We start from the raw sequence: 14,534 nt of genomic DNA, 5'->3' as shown, positions 1-14,534 counted from the left end.
ACAATGGCGTACAGGTACTCCTAAAACTAAGGCTGCGCTCTCTGGTTATGGTCAGTGATGCGCCCGACGTCTCATCTATATGCAAGGCTCTATGACTCGAATTCTCAAATGCAAACATCTACATCGGTCTACTTCTGTTTCCGCTTCCGCTCCGAGCATTCTCATCCTGCTGCCCAAGTGGTGTATAACGGCCCTGGCTGCTGAGACCGCTGCGACCGCTACGGCCACTGCCACGGCTGTCGGAACGGCCTCGCACCACTCTATTCAGCCAAGCTCCGACACTGCGATCCTCTCCGCCACTGGTTTGGATCTGTGATTTTCTATCGTCGTCGTCCTCATCAATGGGTAGACCGGTGCCACTGGTTGGAGAGCCGGCGCGAATCAGGAAAGCCGACTCGTCCGGGACAGAAGCGGCGTCGTGTATAGTACTGGCATCGCCAAAGATGGAATCCATTTCTTCGAGGCGCACACCGCAAGTCTCTGGATACGTGAAGTAAACTGCGAGCGTTAATACCTGTTTTCCACATGACATCAGGGACACTTACCGATCACAAAACTCACCACACAAGAGAATGCATGGATGAGATATAGGCGCCACTTGATCCATTCCTGTAGAATGGGAGTCATCTCACCAACCAACCAGTTGAATGCCCAATTGGTAGCCGTGGAAAGGCTGGCACCCTTGGATCGAATGCTGAGGGGCAGAATTTCGGGAGGGTAGAGCCAGGGAATAGGGCCCCATGAGTAACCAAACGCAGCATTGTATATCATGACGAATAAAACAACCATTTGTGGCGTGCGCTTGACGTCCAAGTAAATAAAGTAGGAAATGAGCGAGAGTGAAATGGCCATCATGACAGCACCAGAGAGGAGAATAGGACGTCGGCCCCATCGATCAACCAGATACCAGGGAGGAATCGTCGAGAGAAAGTAAGTGATACCGTTGAAACCTGTCATGAGGATGGCGTCGTGGCCGACCCAGCCAGCCGACTCAAATACATAGGGTGCGTAGTAGGAGATGACATTGATGCCGTTGAGCTGCGCGAGAGCCTGGGCGGACATCGCAATAAGGACCCGAGTGCGGTATCGTCGGAACATGTCGCTATAAGTGCGCTCGCCCTCTTGGCGTTGCAACAAGACGGACATTTTGATTTCCTTGTACTCGTCGCGGGCCTTGGTGCTGTGAAGATCGCCGGCACCGTACAGGTTGGCAATAACAATCATGCCTTCCTCATCTTGATCAGTATCCAGAAGCCATCTACGCCGGGTTAGCAAGCAGAACTAGCACAAGCAGCAACGCAGTCACGAACCTTGGAGACTCCACGATGATCAAGCTACCGAGGGCCAGTAAGGCGCCCATGACACACTGCATGAGCAAGGGGATACGCCATGACAAATTACTCTTGATAAAGCCGCAGCCATAGTCGACCCAAACAGAAGTGGTATACCCGATAATGTTGCCAGAAAATTCAATGCAAGCGAGCTTGCCTCGGTTGTGCGGGGGTGAAATCTCGGATTGGTAGACGGGTACAATGGTAGACAGCATGCCGACACCAAGACCGGCAATGATACGGCCAAACATCATCATAGTCATGGTGGAAGCCAAAGTCTGCAGGGCACCGCCAACAAAGAAGATGCAAGAACCGTAAAGAATAGTTTTCCTGCGGCCAATGATGTCACCGAGACGGCCGACAATCAAAGAGGATATCAGAGCACCAATCTCTAGAATGGCCACCATGGTTCCTACGGCAGCCTTGGAAGGGTGGTTGAAGTAGTCGATAAAATAAGGGCCGCTGGGTCTGGGTTAGCCGGAAAAAGGGAGCACAGAGTATCGCAGGGTTAAGCGTACGTGATGATGCCGGACATGACACCTTGGTCATAGCCGAAGAGGAATACGCCTAACGAAACAAAAATACTGGTGAAATATCTGGAGCGAAGCGACATGTCAGCATCCCGGATCAAGGTCGACAATCGTCGAACAGGACGTACAAGAGGGGCTTGCCCGTCAGGCCGTGGAGGCCACCGGTTCGGCCTGCCATGATTGAGCCGATGAAGCGTTCTGCGCGAGTGGCGGGCCTTGGGCGCGGATCGGGGACGCGGATAGCGTCCTTGTCAATTCGGTAATGAGAGGACGGGGAGCCGTGCCGGCTCTGCGGCGAGGGACTGCGGATTCGAACTTTTTTGGAGCCGCGATCGGGTCGTTGGCGGTGCTTGGGGACGTTGGCGAGGAGCTCGGCCTCGATATCGTCGGGGAGCTGGAGGCGGACGGGGTCGTCGAGGTCGTCGTAGCGGTCGCCAATGTCGCCCGTGTCGGTCCAGGACGACTCGGAGTCGAGGGACGGACTGCGGGGGTGGCCGGCGAGGCGGGCGTCGGCGTAGGAGGAGTGCCGGGAGGAAGGGTGTTGGTGATGCTGATGGTGGGAATCGTCGTGGTCCTGGCGCTGCGGTTGGATGGTGCGCAAAGGAATGTTGGAAGGGAGACGGCTGCCCTTGTGTGGATGAATTTTGAGAGAATTGGGGACTGTCTTGCAGCAGCGCCCACCTGCAGTCTCAAAGTAGAAGGAGAGCTCGACGCTCGGAAGTATAAAATCGCCCTGGGCGGGCGCGAGAGGGGGGGAAGGGGGGGCGTGGTTGACGGCTAGCGGCGGTAGTGTGCGCGTGAAGCCACGGCCCAGCCAAGGAAAAGGCGAGCGGCGTCTGAGCAGCGAGAGACTACCAAGGAGTGTCTGGTGATGCCGTCGGGTGTAAATATCGAGGTGCGTCAGGTTGTATCTGGCCTCGGTCTTGGTGTGGATTGCAGACTGGCACACTTGGTGCAGATGGAGCCCAAGACAGGGGGGGTGGCAGGCAGATGACCAGCGAAGGAGGATCAAGAGTCCCGCCGGCCAACTGCAAGACAAGATTCAGGCGTTACGGGGATAAGTTGGGCCGGGACGCAGACAGAGAGGCAGCGTCAAGACCGGACCGCGGTATGAACCACGCGGATAGGTGTGCGAGTCGGCACCTGTATTGTCCTGACGCGGGATGCACACAATGGCAAAGGTCCCAAGTCGCGTGCGAGATCAGACAGAGGGGACGGGCCAGGAGACGATGCGCGCGGACGGGAATGCGTGGGACGTGGGGTGTGGAGGGCTTTGTCGCAACGTGCTTAAAAGGTGGGCATGTCAAAGTGTTCGTCGGCGCGATGAAGGGAGCGACGAAACGGGAAACGGGGGGGGGATGAAGCGAATGTAACCGGAGAACGAAGGTGAAGGCGATGATGCTCGAGAGATGATGGACGGGCTGAGCCAGCTGGGCCAGGCGAGGCCAGGCGAGGCAATACGGGGCTTTGGCTGGCTGGCTGGCTGGCTGGCTGGCTGCCTTGGGCTCAGGACGCTTTTATTACGGCCGGAACGGATAAGAAGGTTTTTGGAACACATGCGACGGCAGCAACAGATTCAACGACAACACCCTCAACGATAATAGCAAGGACAACACGCATCCGGAAAGAATAGATATTTTTTTCATCTTCGTTCTACTCTCAGTTTTTGCGAATTCACGCAGTCGCTGAAGCAATTGTCTCGACGTGATCCGCTTCACAAGTCATTCGTTTGGTGCCTTGTGGACGTGGCGTTTTTATTACTGGTCACCAGTCAGCCACGCAATAGCCCACCTGCGTGCATCTCCCCTGCTGCAAGCACAGCATTTCGATTAGAATTTGAAAAGCAGGCAACTCATAAGACCAGAAACCTGAATATAACCATGATTGATAGATGCAGATATCGACATCACATACCGCGTAGTTGCAGAGGAAAAAATGCGAGCATCAACTCTTCCGATGCCAGCGCCGCACCGTAGCGGATCGACGGCGTGCTTCTCTGGTCTTTATCAGCAGTCTCTAGCGGTCCCACAGCTCCGTCTCAGTGACGTAACGGTCCACTGCGCCCCCAACTGGTAAGTACCAGTAGGTAGTGCAAGTAATCTGCAGTGATCTGTTCCTCTTGAATTATTCTCAACGCAGAGCACAGAGCACAGAGCACAGAGCACATGAAACTTGAATGTTACTCGTGAGAGATGCCGCTATTTGTGATGCACGATAAGCCCCCAAGCTCATATTTCTCGCGCTACGCCAAGTGGCCGCGACAATCCATGACTACCATTTCGGTACACCAGCCCCTCCTTGCCGAAATCTGTGGCTATCCAAAAATGAGAGAGAAAAAAAGAAAATCAGTCAATTCAAAGTTCCCTTTGATCAAACATGGCACGGTCGTTTACTACTATAGGCCGCCTTTCTCAGGAAATGCCTGCCGGCAGAGCCGCTGGTACCGGCGGTAACCCAGCTTCAGACCAACGGACAAGGCTGAAGAAGAGCTATCCCAGTGTCAGCGACTCGGCTGTGATAGCTCGGCTGTAATACACTGAGTACCCATGCATACAAGATGGATAAGTGCCTGCCTCGAATTACAATCGTCAGACTTGCCAGCCCCATGAGTATCCATCAGCAACACTCGACGCAGAAACTGCAAATTTTCAACGTTGTACATGTCCAAGCTTGCTAAAACAAGGCTCCAAGTACCAGTATCGTGCGTGACGCTCACAAAGCAACCCTCGCCAAAAGAAAAACACATGTACCATGGCTTTTGGCCTCTTTTCCCCGTGTAAGATGTGACTTGTGAGTTTTTGCACTCGTGCTGCTCAGTCCATGATTGCCCCGAGAGAACCGGCTTGCATCATGCGCGACATCGAATGCGCTACAGGCAAACTCGACGCGCCATGCAAAAAGCCACGTCGTGCTTGCTAGTACCCTGCGTGACAAGATGCAGCAAAAGGCGTTTTCTGGAATTCGGCGTACACTGCTTCGTCCGAGTTGCAGCACCAGACCTGCCACAGTCACCAAAGCCTTGGTGCGGTAGAGCAGCCTATACTCCGTACAATGGAGCTTACCTTTTACACCCCCGTGTATCGCTCTGACGGTAACACCTCTTCCTCCATGCCCAACGTATGGCTAGCAATCATCGCCATCGTGAGGCTGGTGATCCCCGACCTACTACGCCTCGATTCCCGCCATCATGGGTTGTGTTGCTTTGGCACTACCAAAGTCGCCAAACAAGTGCTGCCGGCAGCCACGGCAAAAAAAAACAAAAAAAAAATCATCTTTTTTTCCCCGACTATACCCTTACCCTTGCGCCGCTCTAGAACAATTTAATACCAAGCTTACCTTTTTCCGCCACAGGAGGGGTGTAATCCAAAACGGCGCGGCCCTTTTGACGAATCGGCAACGCTACCGCAATCTCCACGCCCAGCCTGCCTCAAACTCCCCTTACCCACGGCCAAGGTGTTGCTCACTATGCTGCCTTTCGCCGGCCCCCCCGTCCCGCAAAGCACATTGATCTTTCGTTGCGTATAGATTCCTGTCCTTCTGTGGCGTGGGCTGTATTTTATCATCGTAGTCGAACATGGCTTGTACTCTAGTTTTCGTCCTCCAACATCAGCGGACCAGCACCACCCACGCCCCAGTCCTTTCATGCCTCCCCTTCCCTCCACCATGTCGCCCCCGTCCTATGGCGGCCATAGTCGTATTGAAATGCTGCTGGCGCAGATCAAGGATGAATTCTCGGGACAGCAGTTGCAGCAGCATGATGACTGGCAGCGGCAGAGTAAGCCCAACTTTGAAGCGCTCCTCCCGCAAGAACCGTTCTAACACGTCCTCCTGCGCCTCCTGCCCCTACAGTGGATTTACAAGTCGGTGAGCTGCAGTCCATGAGACAGATCCTCGATGTTTTGCAGCAAAAGCACAAGACTGAATCAACCGAGTAGGTGCTTTCTGCGAATGGGAGCAAGGTGCACCTGCTACGAAGTTCCAACACGAAAGACGCACTAACACGCACACCGTCCACAGGTATCAAACCAAGCTTCGCGCATACGAGGATACCATTCATCATCTCGAATTCCAGTTGTCCTCAAAGACTGGCATCACTCTTTCCGACGCAAAGAACGATAATGTGTCGTCGCCCACCAATGTGAAGCACCACCAGCGCCGCAAGGACCAAGGCAATGACCAGGCAGCATCCAAAGTCACCCCGGACTGGCCCGACTGGCCGCTCGAGGACGTATCGAGCGAGCACAAACAGGTGGGAAGCGACTGGTACGCTGTATTCAACCCGCGCATCTCGCAACGCTTAAAAGTCGCGCACCGGTACACCCTCCAGCACGATGCCGCCGTGTGCTGCGTCCGGTTCAGCCGCGACGGCCGATACCTGGCCACCGCCAGCAAGCAGACCGTCAAAATCTTTGAGGCGGAAACGGGGGCGCTGTCCAGGTCGCTGGAAGAGCGTCACGACACCACGGAGGATTCCTTGATCCGCAGCCTTTGCTTCAGCCCTGACGGTAAATTCATCGCCACGGGGTCGGAGGACAAGATGATACGAGTAAGCAGCCCCCCCCCCTTTCCTTGTTTACAATCTTTGAGCGAATGCTGACATGTTTGTTCTTCTTTTCCCCTCCATCTTCTTTTAGGTATGGGAGGTTTCGCCTCGAAAGATTCGGAGATTTCTATCCGAGCACACGGCAGAAGTCTACGCCATCGAGTGCGCCTCGGACAACCGGACCGTCGTCTCGGGCAGCCGCGACGGCACGGTCAAGGTGTGGCACGTCAACCGGTCCAAGGCGCGCCACACGCTCGCGACGCCCGACGGCGTCTCGTCCGTCTCCGTCTCGTCCGACATGGAGTTTGTCGTCGCCAGCTGCCACGACGCCAGCATCCACGTGTGGAACATGCAGAGCGGCCAGCTCGTCGCCGTGCTCGCCGGCCCCGCCGGCCACACCGACTCGGCCTACTGCCTGTCCTTTTTGCCGACCAGCGCGGCGACGTTTGCCAGCGGCAGCCTGGACCGCACGGTCAAGCTGTGGAAGCTGCGCGCGCTGCTCCTCGGCTGCGGCGGTGCCTCGGCGCGCCACGACGGCGGCGGCGGCGGCGGCGGCTCCAGCGGCGTCAAGACCCTCTACGGCCACGTCCAGACGCTGCACGGGCACACCGACTTTGTCGTCTCCATCGGCGTCACCCCCGACGCCTGCTGGATCCTCTCCGGCTCCAAGGATCGGTCTTTTCGGCTGTGGGACGCGTACACAGGCGAGCTGCAGCTCGTGGTTCACGCACACAGCAACACGGTCCTCTCCGTGGCAGCGTCCAACCATTACTTTGCGACTGGTGGTGGTGATAATATCGTGCGGGTCTGGTCCTATAGTCCCTTTCTCGAATATTGATCGTTACCAAGGGGGGGGAAACGCGCTTTTGGAAGCCAATAAAATAATGGCATGGTTTCATGTTGGCCGCAGGGCAACTTTCGTGGTCAGGATCAATCGATAGAACTTGAATCGGGTGTCGTGGCTTTTTTCCCTCATCTAAATGTATCATCGTTCAATAGAGCTCCTCTCTTTAATCTTGATGTTTATTCTTCTCGCTTTGACAACGAAAAGTAGGACCTGCTGGTCTTGTTGACAAGGCTAATAATAATAAGTAGTTACCTGTAGTAGCCCACCGTGTCGGCCAAACTCCACACAACGGCCCCAAATCGCCAAGCTCAACCACGACTACGCCTTCTGGAACTACTTACCACGCCGCACGCTTTCCAGTAAAACTCCAGACCCAATCTCACCTCCATCTCCATCTCCAACAGACGGCCGTCATTTCCCCTTTTTACCACTGCCAAACCAACCACCCCCCCTTGTCGCCATGGCCCTGCGCTTCGCCGGCAAGCACGTCGCCGTCGTCGGCGCGACCGGCGTCATCGGCTCCCACGTCGCCCAAGCCTTTGCGCGGCAGGGCGCCGTCGTCTCTCTCCTCGGCCGGAGCGCCGTCACGCAGCGCGCCCGCCTCGAGCCGCAGCTGGCTGCCCCCGCGGCGGCAACCGCGAGCACGGCGCCCCGCGCGCATCAGTTCCTCAAGCTCGACGTCTCGGACGCGGCCAGCATCAAGGAGGTGTTTGGCGGGCGACGACGAGGAGAGGGAGGAGGAGGAGGAGAGGGGGGGGCGACGGCAGGAGCAACAGGAGCAGAAGCAGAAGCGGTAGTGGTTGGACAAGTCGACGTGCTGGTCAACTGCGCGGGCATCTCGCAGACGACGTTTCTGAAGCGCACTCCAGACGAGGAGCTCGAGCGCATCGTCGACACGAACCTCCTGGCGACGATGCTGGTCTGCAAGCATGCCAGAATGCAGCCTCACGGTAAATTTTTGCCTTTTTTTTTTTTCCTCTTGCTTCCTCTTCCCTGCGTATGTGTGTGTAATCTAGAGAGCTGCTCTAACATGTGTGTTTTTTTTATTACTTTCCCTACTAGGCTGCATCATCAATGTATCAAGCCTCATGGCTACGCATGGAGGCTTTGGAGCTACCGCGTACGCCGCCTCGAAAGCTGGTCTCATAGGTACGTTTTGTTTCTTCTTTTGGATTTACTCCCAGAGCTTGCAAGAGTATGTGTACAAAACATGATTCATATTCGGCTGCATATGTATCTCTGGACATAGTATCCTGTTCTTTCCCCTTGCAGCCCTTGCGGCCCTTGCGCTGGGGTATGTAGATGGTAACAGGGCAAAAAGATACCCCGCACCCAGATGCTAATGCTAGCATGATGTTGCTTTCTCTCTAGGCTTTACGAGAGCGCTCTGTCGCGAACTGGCGCCTAGATCTATCCGTGTAAATGCGTTGCTGCCAGGGTGGGTTGACAGTGACATGTGGCAAAGTAAGTCGTCGCTCTTGCCATCCCCTCCTCTCCGTTCATCGCCAATGCAAAAAGTCACATCTTCTCCAATCCTGCCTCCGACCCCTTGCTCCCCTAACCTAATTCCTGTCACTCCACGTTCCAGATTCATACCACCCGTTTCGTCATCTCCATTCTAATATACAATCACTGTGGTATCGCACTCGTAGATCTCAAACCGGAACTCCAACAAGCTTATCTCAAAGACACTCCGCTCGGCAGGGTCGCGGATCCGGCCGAGGTGGCTGATGCAGCCGTGTTTCTCGCCGCCAACCAGTTTGCAAACAACTGCATCCTGAACCTTGACGGCGGCCTGAGCGCTGCGTAAAATATTCAAGGCCACTTGCGATGCGGCAACATTTCAAAAAGAAGAAACACACAAAAATCTTGACAGAGAGCCGACGGGCTCAGTCATCAATGACAATCGCCCCACCAGCATCCTCCACCAACACCACGTCATCTTGCTCGGTGCCGGCAATTTTGGCCTTCTTCAAAGGCTGCAGCTCGCTGTCATCGTTTGGTCGCTTGACGCCCTTGGTGGTTTCGACGTGTGCGGTGCCATTGGCTTTGATGGTGCCGTTCGTCTCAATCGGGGTAGTCTTCTTCGGCTTTCGTGCGATATTGTGCTTGCCCTCCCCAATAGCCTTGTAGGGTTTCTCTGCCTCTTCCAGTGTCCTGTAAAGCATGTTAGGCAGATGTACACTATACTTTTTTACATGTATTATTACCTGTCTTCAATATCAAGAACAATATTGACCAGCGTGTCCTCGTCAGAGTCGTCGATAATGGTTAGAAAGCTGCCGTTGCGCATACCAAGCTCTGTAAGCTTCTTCGGCAGATTATCCGTCTCGTCAAAGTCGTATAGGATACCGACGTCGTTGTTCACAGAAAATTCACGGTCTCCGAGACCGAGGTCCTCCTTAAGATAGCCCTCGACAATATCGCCCAGTGTGGCTCGTGACAGGTCAACAATGACGCTAGCGTTGAAGACGCCACATACTGGGCATTCAGCGTTTGGTTGGCGCGGCCGGTCTGGGGCAAGAAGCCGCGCCGGAGCAAAGGGCGTCAAGAAGACCTCCTTTGCCTGATCGTATTCTCCCTTCAAGATCTTGAACGATTCCAGCACACACAGTCCCGCGACGATGGCGTTTGTGGTAGCAATGGCCGGAATAATGTTACCAGCCATCTGCTTCACGTCAAATCTTGACTTACTCTCGATTCCAAATACCGTCGACCGAATATTTGCGCTAGCAGTTACAAAATCCAAGGTGTCAAGGTCGTCTTTGTCGAACGTGATGATGGGTTCCGGGTCGGATGGGCCCTTGGCCTTGTTCAATTCAATCGCGCGGTTGCTTAATCGTGCCAGGCTGTCGTTAAAGACTACCAAACTTTCTTGCAAAGACCAAGGTTTTTGGTCGTCGGCCAGTACAGCGTCTTTTGATGCGATTGCATCGCTCACTTCGGCTAGAACTTTTTCGTAAATCAATGCTTCAGGAGGAGTTCTAGATTTCCACATGTCTTCGACGGAGCGCAATCGCTCTATATCAGCATTGAACACTTTATCAAAGAGCATCTTTGGGAACTCGGGTGTTCCAACAGCGGCTCTAATCTTCTTTAGCGCCTCGGATTCTCGCTTGAGCTCTTCAATTTCTTTGGCTGTCATCTGATTAGCTAGTGAAATCAGGCTCACAATCTTGGAACTTACCATTCTCGGCATCTTTAGAGTGGTCAAAAGCAGCCTGGTCTTCGCTGGCGCCAAATATCTCACTAATAGCTGTTAGCAGCTAGTCCGTCAAAGCGGTAAGATTATGCTCACTTTAACAGATAACTTTTGCCCCATACTATGCAGTGGATGGGCTGACTGGGCGTACTCCTAATCGTGCACACGGGGAAGGATTTGGGAGTTTCTTTTGGTGTGCAATCGTAGCATGCTGTGACGCCCTTTTTGATGACTTGGGTCTGTCCGTTGAAACCTGTTGTGCCACTCTCGATGAGCGGGACATTGGCAGCGAGACACATTTTATTGACATGGCGACGCGCTTCCAGGTTATCCAGCGCGTTGAAAACGACGGTAAAGTCTCGAAACCACCCTACAGTAAATTGGTCGTCTTTGATATTGGCGTGGTGCGCGACAATCTTGACACCGGGGTTGAACCGCTCGGCAGCTTCCTTGGCAACGAGTGCTTTAGACTTTTTGATGTGTTCTTGGCGGAAAAGAAATTGGCGGTTCAGGTTCGAGAGATCGATTGTATCGAGGTCGACAATGTTGATTTGGCCGAATCCCATGAGGACTAGGTTCTTGAGGAGTTCACACCCAATGCCTCCAGCCCCAACCATGAGCACGCGTGACTGTTGCACTCGACTTTAGTTATCTGCTGCTTTTCGGTGAAGAAACAGTGGTAAAAGAGTGATCCATAGACCAGACTTGTGCGATAGCACCGGTATAGGATAGCATCTTACCTGTTTGACTTTGGAGTTTAGCGACGCACCGAGGGATTGCTGATTATAACGGTCCCTGGTAACCTTTGAAGTCTGTTTGGGTTGCGCAGCTTGCGCCGCAGAGTTCGCCTGGGGTTGGGCCGCCGGTGGCGGTTTCATTTCTTGTCTAGGCACCTCCGCTTCCGTATCTGTTTTCTGTGTCGCGATGATGGGCTGCTGACGCTGCTGCTCGACGACAGGCGCAACCTGAGACTGCCCGTTCTCCTGCGGTGCGGATGCTGACGTCGCCGGCGCGGTCACCTCTGAGCTCGGGGCGGCCTCCATTGCGCTTCGTAGGGTACGGTCGCGCGACGGTTCTGAAGGATCGAATTGATGCGAGGAAAATGTCACGATAAGACCCGGTCCGTCACACAGGTATGGACGTGTTTGGGAGCCCTTGATGTTGGGAGATGTCGAGCGCAGGCGAGTTGGCACTGGCCTGGTTTTGGCTGACGCTTTAGCTGCACCCAGCCAATCGGATGACGCTGTGGAGTTGCCGCTGGTGGATAACTGGCCGTGTGGGCTGCATCAGGGCCACTAAGATGCAGGTGAGCGTGCTATTGAATGTGCCAATGTGCACGGCATGCAGTGAATGAAGGTCAGTAATCGATGCAAGCAGCTGTCGAGTAGGCGCGCAAAGTCTGGCACTTTGACAGCCTTGGGGTAATCGGCGTGAATATTGGCTCGTTGACAGTTGTCTGTATTAGTGTCTGTGATTGCGGTTGTGCCTGCGCGTTCAAATCTGTCGGCGGCTCAAGTAACACAGTTGGTTGTAGCGCACGTATCAGCGGGGCCTTGGTCTCAAAACCTTTTCACATTGGCAACACTTGCCTCCCTATCTAGGTACATACTTTCTGGCCACCCAAGCTCACGATAGAAAAGTGAAAGAGAAAAAGAAAGGCATGTCGTAAATGCGCAGCTGCTCTCTCGACAAGAATTAGAGATGTCCGACGACGAGGCAGACCCTGAGCTCCTCGAGCTCTTGCGCGCCCATCTGCAGGGTAAACTCCAGATCGACGAAGAGCCGGAGACTGGAGTCCTGCAGAGCGTGGAATACGTTTACAACAATGGCATTGATGTGGCTATTGAAATGCGAGCAACGAAAACTGCTGCAGAAACCATTTACCAGCAAATGCAAGAAAAGGACTTCTCCACGGCCAGCTGGACAGATAATGAGCTGCACCCCAAGGCCAAGGACGAGGCAACCGTCGCGTTCATTTTTACGATGGATCTGCTTAATTTTTCCTTTTGGTCCGAACTCCCACAGGATGAGAGATTCGCCATAGAATACAAGGGCAAGCAGTGGACTGGCTACTGGAGTCTGGTCGCCGCGATGCAACGGGCCTTGGACGATGGTACGTTGGCACCATTGACTTCACACATAAACAGCGCCTAATAAATGATGCAGGCATACCCATTACCGATCCTAATTACTGGATTGACAACGAAAAATTCACTCTCGAGTCATTAAAGCATATTTTCCGGTCTTCTACAGAAGAAGAAATGCCTCTACTACAGGAGCGCTATGATTGCCTACGAGAAAGTGGCGAGGTCCTCTTTGATGTACGTCCTCCGCCGAGACTGCCTCCCTGCTCTCTATAGAAGCAACTGACATGACTGTTACAGAAATACGATGGGTCTGTTTTGAGCCTCCTCGACGAGGCTGGCGGCTCAGCAGCCAAGCTGGTGAATCTGCTCGCACAAGACTTTGATTGCTTCCGCGACGAGCATCACTTTGAGGGGAGCCAAAAGCCTATACGGATACTCAAGCGGGCGCAGATTCTTGTCGCCGACATGTGGGCCTGCTTCCAGGGAGAGTCATACGGCAGCTTCCATGACATTGACAAAATTACCATGTTTGCCGACTATCGCATCCCTCAGATCCTGGTGAGCTTAGGCGCTCTGTACCTGAGCCCGTCGGTTGCGAGTGCTATCAAGTCCAGTAAAATGATAGAAAGCGGCAGCTCATGGGAGGTGCAGCTGCGAGGTACGTTCAGCAAGGCGCTTCATACCGTACCTGTGGCAGTGCCTGAACTAATATCGTCCGAGTAGCATGCAGCATCTGGTGTGTCGAGTTGATTCGGCGAGAGATAGTGCGTAAGCACCCGGACACTCATGTCAACGCAATATTGATCGATTTTTTCCTGTACGATACTATCAAAGAGCTGGAAGCCGCTGGGCAAGAAAGGTTTCCTCACCACCGAACTAGAAGCATTTGGTACTAGATATATGTTTACGCGGCGTTGGGTTTAGAAAAAAATTACAATAAAATACAGCTACCCGAAAGAATTCATGAAGAGAGAATAAATGAATTGCGCTACATAAACATGAATTAAGTGATATTCGTATAGTCCCAACGGACAACCGCCCAATCAACCGAATGAAGCAAACGCCAAATCTCCGAAAATACAGATCCGCCCAAGTACGAATACTTCATGCAACAACTACAGAATTTAGAATTTTGTCCATGTGCGCCGTCTCAATGTCGCTGTTCCCTTTGTTCTCTTCCTTGAGGAGGACAGCGAGGACTTCGATCGGCGGGCTCAGACCGAGGCGCTCCGCGCGCTGCCAGCGCTTCAGGCGAGGCGTCCCAATGCATGGCTGCCACCGAACATGTTAGATCCCGGAATCGCGGGCTGAAATTCTGACTCGATGGGCAACTTACCCCGTACTGCGAGCTCACGTCAAAGTATCGCAGCACCTTTTCGTTGAGCGACAAGCCTTCCTGGTGCACCCGCGGCGCAATGCGCTCAGCCTCGATCGCCTTCCAGTACTTTCCGATTTGCGCATCGCTCAGTTTTTCGGCCTTGAGCTCTGCTTCCGTCTTTTCCGGCACGGCGGCTTGCTCGACAACCTCATCCACCACCACCGCATCCTCCTCCTCCTCTTCGGCATGCTCTTCGACCTCGGGCTCAGCGACGACCTCGTCAGCGTCGAGCTCCTTCTTGGCCGGCGCATCGACTTTTTGCACCGACGGCACGATGATGGAGCTTTTGATATCCTTGGGCACCGCTTTGGTGACTCGGTTCGAGAAGCTGATCGTCGACTGGCCCTTGGTCGGTCCAGCGCGGGCGCGGGCGCCGCCCGTTGATCGTCTAGTCGTCGGCATAATTGGCAGCTTTTGTATTCGCTAATATTTGAGCAGGGATAACAATTCTCGAAACACACAGGCAGTGCGGCACTTGTTTAAGAATATTGACGGGTTTTGATACAATTGATGCGACTTGTTGGTGTTGGACAGTATATGACGTGGTTGTTAAATTCACGGCCGATCGCACTCTGGGGTGCCAAGTACACCCGTCACTGCACAGGGCCCTCTCAGC

General features: G+C 53.9%; 6 protein-coding genes across 6 annotated transcripts; 3 read left to right on the top strand and 3 right to left on the bottom strand.

Annotated features, from left to right (window-relative positions):
• Positions 1-118: 118 nt before the first annotated feature.
• Positions 119-4,614, bottom strand: V2A60_009885 (uncharacterized protein; the record flags this gene model as incomplete). Its single annotated transcript, XM_083261149.1, has 6 exons — positions 119-498; positions 546-1,258; positions 1,311-1,793; positions 1,850-1,927; positions 1,990-2,801; positions 4,612-4,614. 6 exons carry the CDS (start codon positions 4,612-4,614, stop codon positions 119-121), a joined length of 2,469 nt encoding a protein of 822 aa, XP_083117275.1.
• Positions 4,615-5,524: 910 nt separating this feature from the next.
• On the top strand, positions 5,525-7,242 carry V2A60_009884 (uncharacterized protein; the record flags this gene model as incomplete). The annotated part of the gene is made up of 4 exons (XM_083261148.1): positions 5,525-5,636; positions 5,711-5,792; positions 5,879-6,407; positions 6,496-7,242. The coding sequence occupies 4 exons, from the start codon at positions 5,525-5,527 to the stop codon at positions 7,240-7,242; spliced, it is 1,470 nt and encodes a 489-aa protein (XP_083117274.1).
• A 469-nt stretch (positions 7,243-7,711) lies between these two features.
• On the top strand, positions 7,712-9,061 carry V2A60_009883 (SDR family NAD(P)-dependent oxidoreductase; the record flags this gene model as incomplete). The annotated part of the gene is made up of 3 exons (XM_083261147.1): positions 7,712-8,201; positions 8,314-8,400; positions 8,904-9,061. The coding sequence occupies 3 exons, from the start codon at positions 7,712-7,714 to the stop codon at positions 9,059-9,061; spliced, it is 735 nt and encodes a 244-aa protein (XP_083117273.1).
• A 79-nt stretch (positions 9,062-9,140) lies between these two features.
• Positions 9,141-11,496, bottom strand: V2A60_009882 (E1 ubiquitin-activating protein UBA2; the record flags this gene model as incomplete). The annotated part of the gene is made up of 5 exons (XM_083261146.1): positions 9,141-9,408; positions 9,462-10,389; positions 10,439-10,500; positions 10,550-11,082; positions 11,194-11,496. The coding sequence occupies 5 exons, from the start codon at positions 11,494-11,496 to the stop codon at positions 9,141-9,143; spliced, it is 2,094 nt and encodes a 697-aa protein (XP_083117272.1).
• A 658-nt stretch (positions 11,497-12,154) lies between these two features.
• V2A60_009881 (queuosine 5'-phosphate N-glycosylase/hydrolase) lies at positions 12,155-13,436 on the top strand (the record flags this gene model as incomplete). The annotated part of the gene is made up of 4 exons (XM_083261145.1): positions 12,155-12,566; positions 12,620-12,774; positions 12,838-13,198; positions 13,264-13,436. 4 exons carry the CDS (start codon positions 12,155-12,157, stop codon positions 13,434-13,436), a joined length of 1,101 nt encoding a protein of 366 aa, XP_083117271.1.
• Positions 13,437-13,644: 208 nt separating this feature from the next.
• On the bottom strand, positions 13,645-14,320 carry V2A60_009880 (DNA polymerase delta, subunit 4-domain-containing protein; the record flags this gene model as incomplete). Its single annotated transcript, XM_083261144.1, has 2 exons — positions 13,645-13,812; positions 13,877-14,320. The coding sequence occupies 2 exons, from the start codon at positions 14,318-14,320 to the stop codon at positions 13,645-13,647; spliced, it is 612 nt and encodes a 203-aa protein (XP_083117270.1).
• Between the last annotated feature and the right edge of the window lie 214 nt (positions 14,321-14,534).

Source organism: Cordyceps javanica, chromosome 7 (genome assembly GCF_051103115.1).
Source record: "Cordyceps javanica chromosome 7, complete sequence".
NCBI lineage: Eukaryota > Fungi > Ascomycota > Sordariomycetes > Hypocreales > Cordycipitaceae > Cordyceps > Cordyceps javanica.
Note: the sequence above shows the minus strand (reverse complement) of the source record. Positions and strands in the feature narration are given on the sequence as shown.